Source organism: Heterodontus francisci, chromosome X (assembly GCF_036365525.1).
Source record: "Heterodontus francisci isolate sHetFra1 chromosome X, sHetFra1.hap1, whole genome shotgun sequence".
In the NCBI taxonomy this organism is placed as follows: domain Eukaryota; kingdom Metazoa; phylum Chordata; class Chondrichthyes; order Heterodontiformes; family Heterodontidae; genus Heterodontus; species Heterodontus francisci.
Window position 1 is genome coordinate 4,414,205 of NC_090421.1, and position 23,370 is coordinate 4,437,574.

General features: G+C 42.1%; 2 protein-coding genes across 2 annotated transcripts in view; one reads left to right on the forward strand and one right to left on the reverse strand.

The window, feature by feature from the left end:
* Positions 1-23,370, forward strand: part of LOC137358625 (zinc finger CCCH domain-containing protein 10-like) — a 105,839-nt gene that overhangs the window by 43,118 nt on the left and 39,351 nt on the right. The gene's annotated exons all lie outside the window — the stretch shown is intronic.
* The window catches only part of LOC137358628 (aquaporin-4), a 28,314-nt gene continuing 23,581 nt past the window's right edge, over positions 18,638-23,370 (reverse strand). The window contains exon 5 of the mRNA XM_068024748.1: positions 18,638-18,856. Coding sequence (XP_067880849.1) covers positions 18,638-18,856 — 219 coding nt within the window. The remainder of the gene's footprint in view (positions 18,857-23,370) is intronic.

A 23,370-nucleotide genomic window follows, 5' to 3' on the forward strand; every position in this document is an offset into this window, starting at 1 on the left:
AACAAGTAGCAGAATGGATAGCAAACTGACTACAAAACAGAAAACAAAGAGTCAGGTATAAAGATAGTTACTCAGACTGGCAACAGGTGGGAAGTGGTATTCCACAGGGATTGGTGCTGGGACCACTGTTGTTCACCATTTACATCAATGATTTGGACTTGGGAATCAGAAGTACTATTTGCAGATGACACCAAATTGGGTGGTATAGTTAATGTTGAGGAAGACTGCAACAAAATACAAGAAGATGTTAACAAACTTGCAGAATAGGTCTGTAATTGCAAATTAATTTCAAATTTGATAAGTGTGAGGTGATAAATTTTCATAGGAGTAAGAAGGCCACAGTCTCATTGGAAAATACGACTTTAAATGGGGTAGAAGCACAAAGGGATCAAGGGGTACAGATTCACATTAAAAGTAGCATCGCAGGTCAACAAAGCCATAACATTGCTAACATAGCACTGGAATACATTTCTAGAAAAATAGAATTCAAAGGCAGAGAAGTTATATTAAACTTATATAAAATCTTGATTTGACCAATTACAGTAGTATGCACAGTTCTAGTCTCCATTTTATAAAAAAGATATAGAAGTGCTGAAGAAGGTGCAAAAAAGATTTAAAAGGATGGCACTGGAGCTGAGAGGTTACAACTATCAGGAAAGATTGAACAGGCTGGGCCTCTTTTTTTCTCTAGAAAAGGGAAGGCTGAGAGGTGACCTGGTAGAGGGCTTTAAAATTATGAAGGAGTTTGATAGGTTAGATGTGGAGAAGATCTTTCCACTTCTGGGGGAGTTAAAAACTAGGGGTCATGAATATAAAATAGTCACTAATAAATCCAATAAGGAATTGAGGAGAAATTAATTGGGGTGAAGTTCAATCTGTACACATATTCAGAACTCTGTTAAATAACTCTGTGAAATAATTTCTATATATACTCCATATGGAACTCTTTTAAATAATCTCTACATATGCTCCACTCTCTACACATATTCCACTCTGAATTTATGTCAGCTATGGCTCAGTTGGTAGCACTATCACCTCTGAGTCAGAAGTTTGTGTGTTCAAGTCCTACTCCAGGACTTGAGCACAAAAATCAAGGCTGGCACTGCAGTGTAGCACTGAGGGAGTGCTGCACTGTTGGAGGTGCCGTCTTTTGGATGAGACGTTAAACCGAGGCCCCATCTGCCCTCTCGGATGGACATAAAAGATCCCATGGCACTATTTTGAAGAAGAGCAGGGGAGTTCTCCCCGGTGTCCTGGCCAATATTTATCCCTCAATCAACATCACTGAAACTGATGATCTGGTCATTATCACATTGCTGTTTGTGGGAGCTTGCTGTGCACAAATTGGCTGCTGCGTTTCCTACATTACAACAGTGACTACACTTCAAAAGTACTTCGTTGGCTGTAAAGTGATTTGGGATGTCCTGTGGTCATGAAAGGCGCTATATAAATGCAAGTCTTTTTCAAGCCTTTCTGGACTTGTTTAAATAATCTCTACATACTCCATTCTGAACTCTGTTAAATAATCTCTATATATACTCCAGTCTGGACTCTGTTAAATAATCCTCAGTATATACTGAGGTGTGAACAAGTGGATATTTATGGACACAATTCTTGTTTTAATTACTGTAATATTCTCACTTATAGCAACACATCGTTGATTGCTGCAGAGCATCGCTTTGCCTTCAATATGTCTAAAGTTGTTGAAAAAAGCAGGTGAAATCAGTTTCTCTAAACCTATTGTAGTTTGAACTAGTGATTTGCTTGTGGCGGCTGATTGATCAAAAAACGATGAATAACACAACATTTCAGCATTGAAAAATGTAAATAAACAAAACTGCATCCTAAAGATCGATGCTATTAAAGCAGAGGGAGGTGTCAATTAACCATCCAGTGTGCTTTTGCTTGCAGGGTTAATACTGTGACGTGTTGTGGGAGGCGGGGATTTATTCACATACACGGTTACATAACAATTGGAAACTTTTCTGGTTAATACTGCCATTGTCCTGGAGGATTTAGTAGGATTTGATACATTAGCCCAGAAAAAGTAATTTCATTTTCTGGAGTTCCAACTGCACACGCTTCGAAACCATGGATTTGAGAGTATGGATATAACCAAGTATTTGTGTATTTGGGTAACTGTGAATGCAAACTGGTGGAAGCCGAATGTGAACATATTAGTTTTGCATACTGTGCGTATTAGTGTGACTGAACATAAGCCTTGATTATAGTATGTATGTCGAGGCAGGGTTTTTCAAAGTACAAAATACAGTATTGCTGTGCACATTACATTGAGAGGCGTATATTGTTCTTTCTTCAGGGTCTGTTCCTCTCTCCTTTAAATCTGCCATCATCACCCCTCTCCTCAAAAAATACAACCCTTGACCCCATCGTCCTTGCAAACTACCGCCCCATCTCCAACCTCTCTTTCCTCTCCAAAATCCTTGAACGTGTTGTCACCTCCCAAATTCATGCCTATCTTTCCTGCAACTCCATGTTTAGATCCCTCCAAACAGGTTTCCACCCTTACCACTGTATCAAAACGGCTCTTACCAAAGTCACAAATGATATCCTATGTGACTGTAATAAAGGTAAACCATTCCTCCTCGTCCTTCTCAAGCTGTCTGCAGCCTTTGATACAGTTGTACACACCATCCTCTTCCAATGCCTCTCCACTGCCGTCCAGCTGGGTGAGACTGCATTTGCCTGGTTCCATTTTTATCTATCTAATCTTAGCCAGAGGATTACTTGCAATGACTTCTCTTCCCGCTCCCGCACTGTTAACTCTCGGGATTCCTAAGGATTTATCCTTTACTCCCTCCTAAAGGCCTGCTACACGACCCAAACCCGACGGGACCCGACGACATGTGTTGGGTTCAGTCCCTCCTCCAGGTCCGGCTGTCGGACTCGGGTCAGGTCGGACACACACGGTAAGTGCTCTGCCGGTAAGTATTAAAAATAAAAAACCTACCTGAGTTAGGCATCCCCGACGAAACTGAGTCTGCGTAGTGAGCAAATGACGTCACTATGATGTCATCACGCATGTGCTGCAGCTTCCTGGAGGTTCCGAATTGGAAGGTAAGTAAAGGGATGGTCGGGCTCAGGTCGGGCTCGGGGCGAAATTGGAGGGACTCAGGCCGGGTTGAGCTCGGGTCCGCTGGGGATTGGTCGGGTTCGGGTCAGGTTCTTTATCCCAACCTGAGCAGGCCTTTACTCCCTCCTATTTCTCATCTACATGCTGCCCTTTGGTGACATCATTAGAGAACAGTGCATTAGTTTTTACATTTACGCCGATGACACCCAGCTCTACATCACCACCACCTCTCTCGACTCTTCCACTGTCCACTGTTCGTCTGATATCCAGTACTGGATGAGCAGAATTTTCTCCAGTTACATATTGGAAAAACCAAAGCCATGGTCTTTGGTCCCTGCTACAAACTCTGTTCCCCAGCTACTGATTCCATCCCTCTCCCTGGCAACTGTCTGAGGCTGAACCAAACTCAATGGCATATTTGACATTAAGATGGTCAGTAAGACCCCCTAATTCCAACTCTGCACCTGCCTCAGCTCATCTGCTGCTGGAACCTCATTCATGCCTTTGTTATCACTAGACTTTACCTTTCCAACTGGCTGGTCTCCCACATTCTACCCTCTGTAAACTTGAGGTCATCCAAAATTCTGCTGCCCATGTCTTAACTTGCACCAAGTCCTGTTCACTCATCACCTCTGTGTTCGCTGACCTACATTGGCTCCTGATCAAGCAATGCCTCAATTTTAACATTTTCATCCTTGTTTTTGAATCCCTCCATGGCCTCGCCCCTCCCTATCTCTGTATCTCCTCCAGCCCTACAATCCTCCGAGATTCTGGCCTCTTGAGCACCCCAATTTTAATTGCTCCACCATTGGTGACTGTGCCTTCAGCTGTCAAGGCCCTAAGCTCTAGAATTCCCTTTCTAAACCTCTCTGCCTATCCATCTCTCTTTCTTCTGTTAAGACGCTGCTTAAAAGCAACCTCTTTGACCAAACTTTTGGCCATCTGCCCTAATATCTCCTTCTGTGGCTTGGTGTCAAATTTTGTTTTATAACACTCCTGTGAAGTGCCTTGGGATGTTTTATTACATTAAAAGTGCTATATAAATATAAGTTGTTATTGGAGTCCTGAAATAACAGCACATTATATTCAGAGAGACCTGAAATAACAGTGCACATTACATTCAGGGAGACTTGCAGTAACTGCCTATTCCATCTAGGGGACACCTGAAATAACTGCACATTGCATTGAAGGGAGTCCTGCAGTAACTGCACATTCCACCCAGGAAAGTCTTGCTGTAAAGGTGCACAATGCTCTGTCATAATCCTAAGACGCTTAATTGATCATATGCACTTTTTTGAAGCCTATCCTTGAACGTTGCCAAAACGAAACTCATATATGAACCCACACCTGGTCAGCCAAATATTCCATCTCCCATATATGTTGAAGGAGGGACTCTGGAATATGTTGAGCACTTCCCTTACCTTGGCAGCCTCCTCTCTCAAAAGGCCACCATTGACGAGGAGATCCAACACCAGATCAGCTGTGCCAGCTCAGCCTTCTACAAACTACGGCAGCGAGTGTTTGACAACAAAGACCTCCGCAAGTCAACAAAAGTTCTAGTGTACAGAGCAGTTGTTGTCACCACACTCCTGTACTGCAGTGAGACCTGGACTGTGCATCAGTGACACATAAGACTGCTAGAGAAATTCCATCAGCAAAGCCTCCGCTGCATCCTCTGGATTCAATGGGAAGACCATCGAGCAAATACTAGTGTCCTTCTTGAAGCTAGCTCCACAAGCATTCAGGCAAAACTCCTGCAAAACCAACCGATGGACTGGACACTGCGTCCGGATGGCCGAAACCGTCTGCCCTGCCAAGTCCTGTTTTCTTAACTCTCAAATGGCCAGTGTCCAGGGGAGGACAAAGAAAATGCTTCAAAGACACTCTGAAGCTCTCTTTGAAGCATGGCAGGATTGACATTGATGACTGGGAGGAGCTTGCTACCAATCTTTTAAAATGGCGACAACTTGTCCATCAAGCTGCTTCATGTTTTGAGTCCAAACGCCTCAATGATGAGGCAGAGCGGCGGCAGAGAAGGAAAGAAAAGGAAGCAAATCCTGCACTGTGGATCCCACTACCTTGTGAGACGTCCTGCCTCATGTGCCCAAAGATCTGTGGGTCAAGAATCGGCCTGTTCAGTCACATGAAGACCCATGGCAGAAACTCACAACCTTGAGTAGATGTTATCCTCGAATCGAGGGACAGCCGAAGACGATGACTGTTTTTATCAATTTGCCCATCAATTTTGCTATTTTCAGGTGGCTAGAAGAGTCGTAAACCCAATAAAATGTTCTTTTCTTGGAATGTGTTGCAGAGCTGTACAGCAAGACACAGAGGTCATAATGGCGGCACTAAGCATCAGGAAGGAAAATTGGTATCAAGAGGAACATATTACTAACCCTGAATAGAAAAGCTGAGCAGTAGGGAACATTTAAAAAAATGTATAGAAATCCTTACTCACTGGGTTTAACTGCCTGCATACATCTCTTTGGTGTTGTGGAGGATGAATTCTGTCATGGAGTATGTTATTTTCATTTAGTCCACTGACTTGTATGGCTTTGGACTGCACTAGCTCTAGAATCAAGACAGGGATTTTCCCTGCAGCCTGCTAAATAGAACTATAGTATTTCACCACTGACTCAATGTGTGCTTTGTTGAGTACTGAAGTTGCTGACTGTAACAAGTATTGTTGAGCTTTTTTGATGATTTCCCCCATTCTTTTTGCTTTTCCAGCCATTTCCGTCATGTGCATGCTACACTGTAGTTTGTAGATGCTAATGGCATAAGAATGGCATTAGGGGCGGCGCAGTGGTTAGCACCGCAGCCTCACAGCTCCAGCGACCCTGGTTCAGTTCTGGGTACTGTCTGTGTGGAGTTTGCAAGTTCTCCTTGTGACCGCGTGGGTTTCCGCCGGGTATTCTGGTTTCCTCCCACCGCCAAAGACTTGCCGGTTGATAGGTAAATTGGCCATTGTAAATTGCCCCTAGTGTAGGTAGGAGAATGGTAGGGAATATGGGATTAATGTAGGAATAGTACAAATGGGTGGTTGATGGTCAGCACAGACCCGGTGGGCCAAAGGGCCTGTTTCAGTGCTGTATCTCTCTATAAGAAAGCACAGAACGAGAAAAGGCCATTTGGCCCATTAGACCTATCCTTTCCACAGATCATGCACAATTTGCCCTTTCACGGAGTCCACACAATTTACTAATCTCTTGAGTGAAGGCAGTTTCTTCATATCCTCTAAAAGTAAGCAAAACTTCAGAATGTCTGTTTAACCATACAACCTACATTATTCACTTTTGACCAGAATTTTTTCTACGAGATGATATGGCCATGGCCTAGAAACCATCATGTTGCAAAGAGTACTTCATTGTTCCTAGCTATTCTTAGAATGATACAGCAGAAGGAGGCCATTTGGCTCACCATGCTTATTTCAACCCATATTGTCTACTCAAAACCTGCAAACCTGTTCCTACCAGACATTTATCAATTTTTATAAAAAGGAATTAATCAACACAGCATTATTTGCTTTCGTTGAGAGTCCACTGTTGTATGGAAAAAAATCTTTCAATCTCTACTGTCACTTGAAGCATGTAAATATAATTCTCATGTAATATAGTTCTACATACAGTGTCCAAATTAAATAAGCCTACTTACATCTACATTTATCAATGCCTCTGAACATTTTAAAGACCAGGATCTTGTCCCCTCTGAATGATTGTTCCTCCAATGAAAAACAAGTTCAGTTCTGCAAGTTTTTCTTCATAACTTCAAGCCCTAAATCCAAATAATCCTTATTACTCTTTGAATTTTCCCCAGTGCTTCAGCATTCTTTTGAAATTAGGGTGCTCAAAATTACAAACATTAAACTATATATGACCTCACCAATGTTCTAAAGAGTTAGGATAACTTGTTTTGAATTATAATCAAATGACATTGAAGAGCATCCCAATACATAGTTAACTTTGTTGATAATAGTTTCATATTGATTTGGTACTTTCAGTCAATGGCCAACAGTGACATCCAAATCCTTTTCCTTTTTTCACTTTTGCTAATGTTCATCCTTTCAATTCTATACATTTTATGTTTCCTGTTTCAATGTTCATGATCTTACATTTGCCTGTTAAAATCTATCTGCCTAGAAACTTAATTATGATGTAAAAGAAGAGGGCGCTTGGCAACAACATGGTTAAGACTTCTGAACAAGTTTAGCAACTTGGCCTTCTTAACAGCCTGTTTGCCTGTTTACAATCCAATTCTGTCTATCTGCCAATGGTAATTCAGTCAGTACTGGCCTTTCAGATGGCAAGTTAATTACTCCTGTAGAGAATGTCACACTGTGGAGATGGCTCCATAAATATGCCTGTCCTCAACAATGGGGAGTCCAGCACATTAGTGCAAAAGACAAGGCTGAAGATTTGCATCCATCTTCAGCCAGAGATGTCGAGTGGATGATCCATCTTGGCCTCCTCCTGAGGTCCCCAGCATCACAGATGCCAATCTTCAGCCAATCCAATTCAATCCACGTGATATCCAGAAACAACTGAAGGCACTGGATACTGCAAAGACTATGGGCCCTGACAACATTCCAGCAATAGTACTGAAGACCTGTGCTGCAAAACTAGCCATGCCCCAAGCCAAGCTATTCCAGTACAGCTACAACACTGGCATCTACCCGGCAATGTGGAAAATTGCCTAGGTATGTCCTGTACACAAAAAGCAGGACAGGTCCAACCCAGGCAATTACTGCCCTATCAGTCTACTCTCAATCATCAGTAACGTGATGGAAGGGGTTGTCGACAGTGCTATCAAGCGGCACTTACTCAGCAATAACCTGCTCAGAGACACTCAGTTTGGGTTCTGCCAGGGCCACTCAGCTCCTGACCTCTTTACAGCCTTTGTTCAAACATGGACAAAAGAGCTGAACTCCAGAGGTGAGGTGAGAGTGACTACACTTGATATCACGGCATCAAGGAGCCCTAGCAAAACTGAAGTCAATGGGAATCAGGGGGGAAACTCTCCGCTGGTTAGAGTCATACCTAGCACAAAGGAAGATGGTTGTCGTTGCTGGAGGTCAATCATCTCAGTCCCTGGACATCGCTGCAGGAGTTCCTTAGCGTAGTGTCCAAGGCCCAACCATCTTCAGCTGCTTCATTAATGACCTTCCCTCCATCATAGGGTCAGAAGTGGGGATGCTTGTTGATGATTGCACAATGTTCAAACTCCTCAGATACTGAAGCAGCTCGTGTCCAGATGCCGCAAGACCTGGACAATATCCAGGCTTGGGCTGATAAGAGGCAAGTAACATTCGTGCCACACAAGTGCCAGGCAATGACCATCTCAAACAAGAGAGAATCTAACCATCTACTCTTGATGTTCAATGGCATTAGCATCGTTGAAACCCCCACTATCAACATCCTGGGGATTACCATTGACCAGATAACTGAACTGAACCAGCCGCATAAATACCGTGGCTACAAGAGCCGGTCAGAGGCTGGGAATTTTGTGGCGAGTAACTCACCTCCTGACTCCCCAAAGCCTGTCCACCATCTACAAGGCACAAGTCAGGAGTGTGATGGAATACTCTCCACTTGCCCGGATGGGTGCAGCTCCAACAACACTCAAGAAGCTCGACACCATCCAGAACAAAGCAGCCGCTTGATTGGCACACCATCCACAAACATTCACTCCCTCCACCACCGACACACAGTGGCAGCAGTGTGTACCATCTACAAGATGCACTGCAGCAACTCACCAAGGCTGCTTTGACAACACCTTCCAAACCCATGACCTCTACCACCTAGAAGAACAAGGGCAGCAGATGCATGGGAACACCACCACCTGCAGGTTCCCCTCACACACCATCCTGACTTGGAACTATATCGCCGTTCCTTCACTGTCGCTGGGTCAAAATCCTGGAACTCCCTTCCTAACAGCACTGTTGGTGTACCTACACCCCGAGGACTGCAGTGGTTCAAGAAGGCAGCTCACCACCACTTTCTCAAAGGCAATTAAGGATGGGCAATAAATGCTGGCCTAGCCAGCGACGCCCACATCCAGGAATGAAATTTAAAAAAGCAAAAGTAACATATTTTTGATGAGATCCACTGATGTCCTGATGAGAAACTATGTAGGATTAAGTGTGCTCCCCTATGTGCATATGTGACTTGAAGATGAACATTTGTTTGTCATGACCTGGCAATTGAGTCCTCTGAATTTTGCATTTGATTCAACAGATGGGCAGATATGCCACAAGAGACTAGTTATACAAGGATGCTGGAGTGCCAGACTTATTGGGCCTGATTTTAACTCTGTGTAAGTGAATGGGTTAAAAGAGCTGCTCCTGGGACTTCATGCTGGGCATGAAGAAAATTGTTTCATTTGTGGATCATCAGTTAAAGAATATCTCAACTTGACTCTTTGAGACCCCCAAGCTGTTACCCATTCAGGTCAATTATCTGGGATCAGACACTTTAATGAAAATACTTATGCCTGTTGGTAGGTCACCTCAGTGAGTTACTGCACTTTGACAGAATTCAATCTTGGATTCTTTACTTTTTCTTGGATCTTGGATTTCAGGTGAATTTCAGCAAATGTTACTTTTAAGGTTTTCTGCCTTATTCATGGAGACATAACCTGTGATTCCACCTTGAAGAGAGAACTTGCATTTACATAGCAGCTTTCATGTTCTTAGGATGTTTCAAAATGCCTCACAGCCAATGAATTATTTTTGTAGACCCTGTCATTACATAGGCAAACGTGGCAGTCAATTTGCGCACAAGGTCCCCCAAACAGCAATGAGATAATTGACCAGTTACTCCATTTTTGCTGTGGTGGAGAAATCCAGTTTGGAACCACCAAAGGGAGAAGTTGCTCTTGATTTTCTTTCACATAATACATTCATGGAAGAATGACATCACAATGAACAGCTTTTGCTCCTATACTGCTTAAGATGATCTATTCTTTAAAATCTTCCCTGTCCACAGACCTAACTTCCTGCTGTCACAATTTTTGGTGCTACTTTTCTGTTAACATTAACCATTGTAAACTGCTAGGCCACCCTTTCCCAATCAAGTTTCCTGTCTAGGTGTAGTTGCTGCCTCTGGTCATTAGGTGGCGCGTGAAGTAAATTCCAGAAGTTTCTCTCGCAACTCTATCGCCATTTTGTATATGCAGAGGGAGCGAGTAATATTGATTGGGTAATCTCCTGGTTGATGGTGGGGAGTCAGCAGCTGTTGAAGGAATAGAAACAACGATAGTGATTTTGCAAAATTTTGCTTTGCGTAAATTGGCTACAGTTACATCATCCTTTCCAGAATAGATTGTCCTGGGATCCACAATAGCATCTGCCTGATGCTGAACTAAAATACAATGGTACAAGCTGCGTATCTGCGTTATGCAGCACTGAGTGGATCGCAGCACTGGGAACAGGATTTCTTCCATGCATAAGTTGTAGAAAAACGGGGTATTGTCCCCTTTTAAAAGTTTAGTTTCATCTAACTTTCTTTGGTTTTGGTCAACATTTTAGATGCAGTTAAAGGAAATTGCCATGTTGGGTCATCCAATAAAATGTAATATTGAAAAGTTCAAAACATTTTGGAGTCCCTGGTATTTAAGGTAGGCCTTACATAATGTTGACCCACCTCTCCCTTTTGAGTGAATTGTCTCATTGTATATTAAGAGCTGAAGATATAATGTGGAAAGTATCAGTTAGATTCAATTCATGACAGTGGAACAGTCCATTTAGAACTGATGATCAATGTAATAAAATTAAGTAATTGTATTCATTATAATGTAATTTTTTTTGCCTATCAGAATTTTAAAGACATTGGGGAGAGATTTTGTCTATTGGCTAATTGCAGTGAAATCATAAGGACAAAAGAAAAGAACCTGCTCATGATTTCACTACAAATATTGAGCAGAGGAAATCTCTTGTCATTCTCAGTAATAGTGAGGATTTACTTAGGCACAGCAGGCATTTCCATTCTTTTGGATTACACCTGCTGGGGTCATTGTTTACATTGAGAAATCCTGATCAACAGAACAAGAGCAAAACTGGCACAACTGGTGCTGTGGGAAAGTAATGAGATGGCAAAGATATACCAGAACCGCAAAAAAAAACTTTGCATTTATATAGCACCTTTGATCACACCCAGATGTCTCAAAGCGCTTTACAGCCAATGAAGTAATATTTGTGAGGTGTAGTCACTGTTGTAGGAAACACGGCAACAAATTTGCACACAACAAGCTCCCACAAACAGCAATGTGATAAATGACCACATAATCTGTTTTTGTGATGTTGGTTCAGGGATAATTATTGGCCGGGACACTGGGGAGAACTCCCCTGACCTTCTTTGAAGTACTGCCATGGGATCTTTTACATCCACCTGAGAGGGTAGGCAAGGCCTCAGTTTAGCATTTTATCTGAAAGTGGCAATGCAGCATTCCCTCAGTACTGCACTGGAGTGTCAGCCTAGATTTTTGTGCTCCAGTCCTGGAGAGGGACTTGAACCCAGAACCTTCTGACTCAGACAAGAGTGCTACCAACTGAGTCACAGCTGATGGGAATATGGGTTTGTGCCTCTGATTGCCTACATGCTGAATTCTCGATCTAAAAGCTGTTGTGTGTAAACAACAACCAGAGATGAGGCAGTTCCTACATGGAGGGAGGAAGAAGTTGAACAGACAAATATCCTTGGCTACTCTCATGCATTTCCTAGTAACCAATTATGGAGCAGCATTGACCAAGCTCTAATTCCATCACCCCTATCTTCACTGACCTACATTGGCTCCCAGTCCACCAATGCCTCATTTTTAAAATTCTCATTCTCGTGTCAAATCCCTCTATGGCCTCACCCCTCCCTATCTCTGCAACCGCCTTCAGCCCTACAATCCTCCAAGAACTCTGTATTCCCCCAACTCTGGACTCTTATGCATCTGCCACTTTCTTTGTTTCCCCCTCCCCTAGTTGTCTTCAGCTGGTGAGGCCCTAGACTCTGGAATTCCCTCCCTAAACCCCTCATACCTCCCCGCCCCTCTCCTCCTTTAAGACCCTCCTTAAAATTTACTTCTGTGACCACAATTTAGTCACCTGCCCTAATATCTCTTTAGCTTCAGTGTCAGTTTTTGTCTCATTACTCTCCTGTGAAGCACCTCGGCACGTTTTACTGCATTAAAGGCAAGTTGTTATGTCTTTATTTCGACACTGGTGGAAAATCATGTGATTAGCAGCAACCACTTTCACTAACTTAGCATTTTTACTATAGCTGCAAGAATAGATTTTGCAGGAGTGTACAAAATACATAAAGTATATATGGCCTGTCGGGCTCTGCAGTATATTTGTCTTTTGCTATTGAGTGTTGCCAGTTGGACACAATGAGTGAGAGTAGTGTGGATCTGATTAGGCAAGTCTATTGTACTGAGAGTTTATTCCAGTAAAATTCTGCTGACGGTGACACAGTTAATGCCTGGGTTTAAATACTCCAGCCTGCGATTGGCTGGAGAACTAGATAAATTCTGTCCAAATAGCACATCCCTGACCTTCCTGCAGGGCTTTGAAACCCCTCGCCCAGCCAAAAGAAATTAGGGAATTGCCCAAACCTAGTTATATTCTTACCTTAAATACCAGAAACTCTGTCTCTATGAAACAGTATTTGTTTAACTATCCAAATAAACCTGGTATTGTGTAAGGTCCTATATTACAGACTGATATCCAGTGAGGACCTGCATCACTCAGTATTAATGCAAAACATTGGAAGATGAGTATGGGCACTATCCAGTCTGGTACTAAGCCATGCAGCCCTAGAGAGTCCCATGTTTGATTCCTGTTCTGTGCTGAATTAACTGATTTCAGCTGGATCAGTAGTTGGGGGTGCTACAATTGGCCTCAGCATGGTGGGCTAATAAAGGGAAAATCATCCATTGTTCCTGCTTTTACTTACTACCTAATCACTCCTGTTGAAAACAACAATCCATGGGCATCAGGTGAGGACAGGCTCAGAAGCTTTGTTGCTTGCCAGGATTAAATAGCCTGCCAACTCTCACTGTCATGGCTCGTAGATGAAGGATAACCACCTGGGCACCGATGAAACTACAGTATACCCCAGTGACTTCAGGAGAGGAGGGAAAATTGTAAAACAAAAATTGAGAATGATAATACATAATATTAGGTCTCTCTTGAGAATTACAGGCAGTAATCCAATCTAGGGGTTCAACTGATAACTCAAACTTTGCTTTCGTGGCTTATGATGTCATATAAATTCCTCAGTTAGATTACTGCAGCCATCCCTGTATGCGATGAATCTGTATAGAAAGTGTATATTTGCATAATTTACTATATTAAAAAACTGGTTTTCTGTCACAAAGGTCATTATCAGTGTCACAGAGCAGAACTTAAATGAAGACAACCATGATTTCAAAACAGTCATATTAAAAATTATTTTTGAGAAATATCAAAACTGGCTATGTGCTAACTGTAAGTAATAGTGTCCAACTGTGATTGTATTTAGGATAGTAATTCAACTAATGATTAAAAGAGAGCAACAACAATTTGCATTTTATAACCCCTTGAACGTAGGACGTTGTTTCTTGTGTTTCAGCTTTTGCTTATGCGTTCATGCACCAACGCCATGATTGAGTTATTGTATTGTAATTGTCATCTGAAAAGGAAACTTTCATTTATACAGCACTTCTTATTTCCTCAGGATGTCCCAAAGAACTGCACAGCCAATGAAGTACTATTTAATGTAGGAAGCACAGCAACCAATTAGCATATAGCATGGCCCCACAAACAACAATGAGATAAATGACCAGATATAATGTGTTTTGGCGATGTTGGTTGAGGGATAAATATTAGCCAGGACACCAGGGAGAACTCTGTTCTTTTTCTAACACTGCTGTGGGATCTGTTATACACATCTGAGAGAGCAGACAAGACCTTGGCTCATTCGAAAGATCGCATCTCTGACAGTGCAGCCCCTCCTCAGTACTGCAGTGAAGTGTTAGCCCAGATTTTTGTGCTCAAGTCTCAGGAGTGAGATATAAGCCCACAACCTCTAACACAGAGATAAGAGAGTTACCGCTAAGCCACAGCTGACACAAGTAGCTGGTCCAAACATAATGTGCATGTGTTGTTTTATTTCCTCTCAAAGTCGCTGACTTAAGCCAGAACACTGTTCTATGCCAGTCATCAGCTCTCGGGTATCTTGACCAAGTAGTCAGTCTTCATGGATAGTGAAACTTTGATTTTCTGATTGGCATTATGTTAACATCAGCAGCAGCTCATTTAAAATAAAACATGTAACGTCCAATATTAATGCTAGTTAAACAAAAGATTGAATAAAGAAAGTGTTATCCAAGGTTCATTGAGGCTAAGTTATCACAGTACACAAATTATTGAACTTTCCAGTCATGAATTAAAGTGCACTTCATTAAATATCCATTGAGTAGGTTTCGTTTATGTTTTTAATGGCAGTGTATTTCTTTTATTCATTCCCAGGATGTGGGCAGCCCTGGCAAGGCTGTATTTACTGTCCATCTGTAGTTGCCCTGAGGAGGTGGTGGTTTTATTGCTTGTTTCTTCTACAATTAAGTGTCATGTTGGGCATCAAAAATTAATCAAGTAGTATGGGCCTGGAATCATATTTAGGCTGGATCAGGTGTGGTTGGCAGGTTCACTTCCTTGAAGGACATTATGTGACCAACTGGATTTTTCTGACAATCTGGCAGATTTCAGGGTCATTCTTTGGTGCCAGTACACAGATTGCTATTGAACTCAGAACGTCTGGGTTGCTCGGCCAGTACCATAACCACTTGGCTACCACAGCCTGTGCATTTAGAATGCCTGTGATCTCATAGTGTAAGGTTAATCAGCTGTGTTAATGACAGTGGGAAGTTGCAGTGTCTGTGTGCTAATGACAGTGTGAGGAATCTACAGTAACAGCAGTGTGAGGTTAGAGTGGTTGTAGGTTAATGGTGGTGTTGGAAATATGTCTGTTTTAACAGAAGTGTGAGATTAGATGGGTAGTTTGATGACACTTTTAAGAAAACCTAACTGCCAAAAGAGAAGTAGAAAATCAGTCACAGTGCTAGTCTAATTTCTTTATTGTCTACACAAAAGAAGCAAAATGCTGTATATAATTTAAATAACACTGAAAGAGTTATTACTGAGATAACAGATGAAGACTGAAGAATATAGTGTTGACAAGCTTTGTTGATTCATTCAGTAGTTCAACAGAAATTTTCTATCGATATTTAAATTGATTAAATTTAAGGGCGGCACAGTGGCGCAGTGGTTAGCACCGCAGCCTCGCAGCTCCAAGGACCCGGGTTCGATTCCGGGTACTGCCTGTGTGGAGTTTGCAAGTTCTCCCTGTGTCTGCGTGGGTTTTCTCCGGGTGCTCCGGTTTCCTCCCACAAGCCAAAAGACTTGCAGGTTGATAGGTAAATTGGCCATTATAAATTGTCACTAGTATAGGTAGGTGGTAGGGAAATATAGGAACAGGTGGGGGTGTTTGGTAGTAATATGGGACTAGTGTAGGATTAGTATAAATGGGTGGTTGATGTTCGGCACAGACTCGGTGGGCCGAAGGGCCTGTTTCAGTGCTGTATCTCTAATCTAATCTAAAAAATTACCAGAAGAAAGAGAGGCATCTGCTATTAAGTAGTACCAGTAGATTGAATGGGTTCAAGCACTGGCAGTTAACAAAATGCAAGTAAAGTGACTACTTCTTATAATATTTGGATAAATCGCACCCCTTCCTTTACACTTTCTGAAATAACATCCCCTCCATATGATATTGATACACCATCACTCTGATGCAGCACAGATTGATTAAAGATCCATCACGGAAAGAAAAAACATACCTCTGCATAACCTCCCCCTCCGCTGTAACACTGATGTTACACTCCCAAGGAAAATACTGACCGATATATCACACCTAACTACAACACTGTTTAATATTCCACACCCCCAGAATAATGCTGCTCAATATCCCACACCCTCACTGTAACAATTCATATAATGAGCCAGCGTAGAACAGTTTTTACAGCTCGTGCTGATTAGTTATAGTGATAGTTTGCTACAGTAATAACTATTCCAATTTTCTGATAATTGCAAGTTTGTCCTTTATTCACCAGTACTCACGGGGCTAAAAAGGATGTTATATTCAATTTTTATTTCAACAAAACTTTTCTAACAGACCTGAATCTAATATCTGTTACTAACAGTAGATTCTGTTTGATTCTTTCAGCAGAACACAAAACAATTGTAAAAAGTTTTAGAATGCTTATTATTATGACCTGGTATGGCTGCTATGAGAATATGAAAACTTAGATAGCAGACCTTTTATCATAGCATCATTGCAAGGATTTAATAATTAAGTCTCAGCATCTATTAAGGAAAGAGTGAGCCTAAAAAGTTGTTTACTTTCCCATGAGTGAGTCAGGTACAAGAATATTTCATTGGCCACTCATCCCTGGGAGTTGAGTTCAAATCCAGCCCAGATTAATAAAGTGAAAATGACCTCACTGGTACCTGTGAAATGGGTTTTGGGTATTCTCAGTGGCGATGAGTCCATGGCACTAAAACTGCTGATAATTTAGCGCAAGATATGATATCCATTCAGAATGACACATGGTAAACAGAAATATCACATCAGTGCGTCACTAAATCTGGGATTAAGGCACATTGTTTAGGCAGAGTAGATCATCCTGGAACTATGCCTGATTTGGGAGTGCTCAAGACTCGATGACAAGTTTAGAAATTATTCAATTCCTTTAAGGAAAATCATCCCTCACATTGATTTAACAAAAATAATTTATGGTTTTATGGACAGTAGCTCAAGCCTCAGAGTCTTCAGAAAATGGTATCTGTATCAATATCGGTCTAACTTTGTATCTATAGTGAAAGGAAGTATGATTGCAATCTGCATGTAGTCCAGCTGAAATGGCTGAACAATACACCATGCATGTTTTTGATACGCTAGTCCTTTCTTGTTTGTTACCAACGGAACTTAATGATGAGCTTTACGTTGCGTCAGATTTGGAATTAACTCACTCTGAATCTACCAAAATGATTTGAAAGGAAATACAGGGGGAAAATGAGAATATTTAAAGTCAGCTATTTTTTTTTCAGCTGAGCACTCAAAACTGATCAGTACTATTTTTATTTGACTGTATCCTGCTCTGTGTGATTCGACTAGCTGAGAAGTAATTTAAAATAGAAAATTAAAGTGCTAAACACCAGGAATTAAGCCATTGAATAGTTCTTCAATCTATTATTCAAAATGTACCATTCCCAGCAAAACTAGAGCTAACATTTGGAAAAGTTTCAAGAGAATTTGGGACAATAATGAGATTGCATCGCACCTCATTAAGCAGCCAAAAGATGTCAGAACTGCTATACTAATTACCAGTACGGGCAAAGAGGCACAGTAAATAATTGTTGGTTTTCAGTTTAAGACAGATGAAGACAAGCTTGGTGTAGAGGTTGTTCTTAAAAAGGTGGAACAGGTTTGTGTTCAAAGACCAATATTGATACAGATTCCATTTTCTGAAAACTCTGAGGCTTGAGCTACTGTCTAGAAAACAAGAAATTATTTTTGTCAAATCAATGTGAGGGATGATTTTCTTAATGGAATAATTTCAAAACTTGTCACTGAGTCTTGAGTACTCCTAAATCAGGTAAATTTGTCAGCCCCAGGGTATGATCACAGAATTTCAGCTACTGGCTTTATCACATAACCCTTCTTTTCTTTGGATGGTGGCAGAATAACACTACATTAGACAAAAGCAAAATACTGTGGATGCTGGAAATCTGAAATAAAAACAGAAAATACTGGAAAATACTCAGCAGGTCAGGCAGCATCTGTGGAGAGAGAAACAGAGTTAAAGTTTCAGGTTGATGACCTTTTTTTTGACAAGTCATCAAATACATGAGCTTCCCTTTTCTTCCCACCCAACTTTTATCGCCTGTTCTAAAAATGTTGAGCTCTTGTTGGGATATGGTTCCATTCGTGTTAGGATACGGTTCCACTGGTCCTGGGATATGGTTCTGTGAGCTCTATGGTGAGAGCGCCAGAAAAATACTTAAATGAGCTGTCTTTGCATTAGTGGGTGAGGCCAGCATATTTGTGCACAGGCATAGTCGGTGCTTAAGGGGCCTTGTTAGTGGAGCATTCAACCATGGACGATATCACAGCCCAGCTGATGTTCTTAGGTGTACTTTCTAACAGGAGGTCAATGAACAGGAACCTGGCTGTCCTCCCTAACCCAAGAGCCCTGACAGTAATAGAAATGCCCCAATTGGTGGCCTGGTGAGATCAACTAACTCAATACACATTGGGGAATTTGAACTTGGAACATTCTGGTCTGTATACATCAGTGCCACACTAGCCAACGCACTCACCAACCAAACCATCAGGGGTGCTAACACTATTGACTTCCATACATTAATATTTGTGACAAACCATGTCTCTAGCACAGATTCAAGAAAGCAATCCAGGCTACCTATATAGGTAAGTAGACAAATGTATAATGTTAACTTTAACTGTGGTCCTGCACTTTTGCAGTCTGTTTTGCTCGCATTGCAGACTGTGTGACCGTCAGCAACGATGAACGGGACACGCTGGCTGTTTCCACAATCTCGATATCTTTGCAAGTGATACAGGCAATGAGCTTTTCTTGAGAGGCGCTGGAGGCAAAAAAGAACTCATAAGAAATACCACCAAGGACAGCACCAAGGATAGGGCCGATCCAGTACACCTGCAAGAACAATGAATAGAAAGTTCTAATTAATATTATCAGCACTCACTCTTTTATGTGGTGGCACATTAGTTACGCCACTGTTAATTTTTTAAAATTTGTTTATGGGATGTGAGCAGCACAGAAAAGACCAGCATTTATTGCCCATCCTGAATTGCCCTTGAGAAGGTGGTGGTGAGCTGACTTCTTGATCCACTACAGTCCACAGGTACACCCACAGTACTGTTATGGAGGATTTTGATCCAGTGACATTGAAGGAACAGTGATATATTTCCAAGTCAGGATGGTGTGTGGCTTGGAGGGGAACTTGCAGGTGGTGGTGTTCCTATGCATCTACTGCCCTTGTTCTTCTAAGTGGTAGAGGTCATGGACTGGAAGGTGTGTCAAAGGAGCCTTGGTGAGTTGTTACAGTGCATTTTGTAGATGGTACACACTGCTACCACTGTGCACCAGTGCTAGAGGGGGGTGAATGTTTAAGGTGGTGGATGGGATGCTGATCAAGCAGGCTGCTTTGTCCTGGATGGTGTTAAGCTTCTTAAGTGTTGTTGGATCTGCACTCATCCAGGCAAGTGGAGAGTGTTCCATCATACTCCTGACTTGTGCCTTGCAGATGCTGGATAGGCTTTGCGGAGTCAGGAGGTGAGTTACTCACTGGAGAATTCCCAGCCTCTGACCTGCTGTTGTAGCCAAAGTATTTATATGGCTGGTCCTGTTAAGTTTATGGTCAATGGTAACCCCCAGGATGTTGATGGTGGGGGATTCAGCAATGGTAATGCTGTTGAATGTCAAGGGGAGATGGGTAGATTCTCTCTTGTTGCAGATGGTCATTGCCTGGCACTTGCATGGCACAAATGTTACTTACCACTTATCAGCCCAAGCCTGGATATGGTCCAGGTCTTCCTGCATAGACTGCTTCAGTATCTGAGGTACTGAACATGGCAATCATCAGTGAACATCCCCACTTCTGATGGAGGGAAGGTCATTGATGAAGTAGATGAAGATGGTTGGGCCTAGGACACTACCCTGAGGAACTCCTACAGTGGTGTTCTGAGGCTGAGATCATTGGCCTCCAACAACTACAACCATCTTCCTTTGTGCTAGATATGACTCCAGCTAGTGGAGCGTTTTCCCCTTGATTTCCGTTGACTTCAGTTTTGCTAGGACTCCTTGATGCCATACTCCGTAAAATGCTGCCTTGATGTCAAGGGCAGTCACTCTCGCCTCACCTCTGGAATTCAGCTCTTTGTTCATGTTTGGACCAAGGCTATAATGAGGTCTGGAGCCGAGTGACCCATGGTGGAACCCAAACTGAGCATCAGTGAGCAGGTTATTGCTGAGTAAGTGCTGCTTGATAGCACTGTTGATGACACCTTCCATCACCGTTGATGATGGAGAGTAGACTGATGGGCCAGTAATTGGCTGGATTGGATTTGTCCTGCATTTTGTGTACAGGGCATACCTGGGCAATTTTCCACATTGTTGGGTAGATGCTAGTGTTGTAGCTGTACTGGAACAGCCTGGCTAGGGGTGCGGCTAGTTCTGGCGCACAAGTGTTCAATACTACAGCCGGGATATTGTCAGGGCCCTTTGCAGTATCCAGTGCCTTCAGCCATTTTTTGATATCACGTGAAGAGAATCAAATTGTCTGAAGACTGGCATCTGTGATGCTGGGGACCTCAGGAGGAGGCTGAGATGGATCATCCACTCATCACTGCTGGCTGAAGATGGTTGCAAATGCTTCAGCCTCGTCTTTTGCACTGATGTGCTGGGCTCCTCCATCATTGAGGATAGGGATGTTTGTGGAGCGTCCTCCTTGATTTAGTTGTTTCATTGTCCACCACCGTTCATGACTGGATGTGACAGCACTGCAGAGCTTTGATCTAAGCCGTTGGTTGTGGGATTGCTTAGCTTAACTTAACCTAATAGCTTTGAGCCCTAGGCTGGTGCCTGTTATTTGAATCTATCCATTATTGTTAGGATGAATATTGTTCATTTGCAACCAAACCTTTACTCATTTTTAACTAAACTACTGGAATAAGACATTTGATTAACAACTATGTACACCTGCCACTGAGCACCCTTGCCAATCATAAAGTTAGAATGCAACACTGGTATGGAGGTCTGCACAAACCTCGCATTACTGAACTTGACCTTCGTTGTGGGAAGGTTTGAATGGATGGTGTTAGATTGCTCTCAGGTCCCGCAAATCTCTTTCCATAAGCTAACAAGAGAAATTGTCTTTTGCACTTCTTTAATGACTCGAACTGAAAGCTCACCACATGAGGAAATAATGCTTTAAAAAATAAATGCTCCAAACTCTGGAGTAACAGTAACAAAATGTAAATATCATAGAGGGAAAAATTAGCAATAAACCTAAAGGCAACAGAAGGGAACTTCAGTGCAAGCAGTTTTGAAATCATAAAAATGGTGTTCAGTACATAAACCTTTATAGGAGAGCAATACTGTGGAGGAAGCACTCTGCACAAGTCCCAGCCACTTATTAATTCTGTCGGCAGATCTTCAGCAGACTGGCAAATGATAAGGCAAGGGAAGTAAATGATATTTTAAAACATTCTTTAGGTGAGTACCTTTTTGAAAGTACCTCTTCCTCAGTATTGTTCCTTTAACAGAGACTTTGTTGGGAACAGGGAAAGGCCATTTGGCAGTACAAGCTTGTCACTTTTTCGAACATCTGTCCCATTGCTCACTTTGTCACCATATCCCTCAATTCTTTCTCCAAAAACATATCTAGTTGTCTCTTGAACCCATTCATCGAGTCTGCTTCAATCACTTTTCCTGTTTATCTATTCCACAGCTTGATAATGCTTTGGGTGAAAAAGTTTCATCTTCCAAAAAGTTTTGCAGAATACCATCCCTTTGAGTATTTAATGAACATTTTAGCCTTTAATTGTAAACACAGTGACACTGGCTTCACATTACTTGCATAGAAATCACTGCCGTAACTGTGGCTTAAATATGGTGGAAACGGGGTTTCCACCAAACCTCTGGTGACAGAGCGGGAGCAGTTCCAAGGAAATGCCTGGTAATATTGAGCTAGGAATGAAATTCTTATCTGACTCCCAACAGACTTTTAAAAATAATTCTCTCTTCAGCTGCTGACTCATGACTGGGTACAGTTCCAAGTGCCCTGGCAACCTTCCACCACTTCACCTCAGTAGCCATTCTTAGCACATGAAGTAGAACAGTAAATGCTGGCAGGTTCCTTCACCATGGTTCCATCAAAGCCGAGCCAGTTCTGTCCTCACATGGTGTCTGCACATTTGCGCTTTTCAGTAGAATTCAGTGAATAATGATCAGGAGTGGAAACCCTGAATTATGTTTCCCCCCCTCCTAACAAAGGGATACAGGCAAATTGTAGCCGTCCTTCCCCACAACAAGGCTTGAATTAGCTAATTTAGCACAACCTAGGATTGAACCTGGGACTTCCATGATGTGGTTGGTTCAGTAGACTTGGGGGTGTGCATTTATCCTCTGAGCGATTAGAGTTGCTTCGCTATCACTTTTTGAAATAAATTTAAATCAGGCATAAAATTGCACTCTGTTGAGCAATATTCTATCATTATCAGGGGCAGGCAGGCGCCAAAGGCTAGGGATTGAAACACCAGGATACATTTTTCGGCCACTAGCACAGAACAAGCATGTGATGGGATTGATTTGTGTTGCATTCAGTCTTCCAGGCGGTCTGATATAAAATGTGTGAGAACTTCATTAAAGTCCTGATTGCTATGCAAATGAAGAGTATTTACCCAATTGAATGATTTCTTGATTTTTGCACCAGGAATGTTTTGTGCGCTTGGTTCACCATTAAATAGTGGGTGACAAAGGACAGACATGTCTAGCCTTTGGGGAATTGAGTACTTAAAAGGCATATTGCTGGATTTTGATTGCTGAAATTTTATTTGCTGCACTTTGCATTACTGCATTTTCACTTTCTCAATTTTCCATCCCTGGATTTTTGCTTGCTGCATTTTAATTGCTGTGTTTTCAATTTCTGCATTTTGCTTTTGCGCACTTTTGCTTTTCTGCATTTTTAATTGCTGCATTTTCAGTTTCAACATTCTTGCTTTTAGGATTTTTGTTTGTGTGTGCATATTGCTGGCAAAGCTCAACCCCAGGTCCCCTTAGAAGGTGTATGGACCTTCTTCTATTTGATACAATCAGCTTGATCACTTCAAGAGGGCAATTTAAGAGTCAACCATGCTGGTGTGGGACTGGAGTCACATATAGGCCAGAATGGCTGAGGACCACAGGTTTTCCTAAAGGACACTAATGAACCAGTTGGGTTTTTAGGACGAGACAACAGCTTCATACTCACTTTTACTGATACCAGCCTTTTATTTCCAGATTTTCTAAACTGAATTCAAATTCTCAAACTGCCATGGTGGGATCTGAAGTCCCATTCTCTGGATTATTAGTCTAGGACTCTGGGTTACTAGTCCAGGAACATAACCATGACAGTGCAGTGCCCATTACCTAGTTCATTTAAGTGTAAA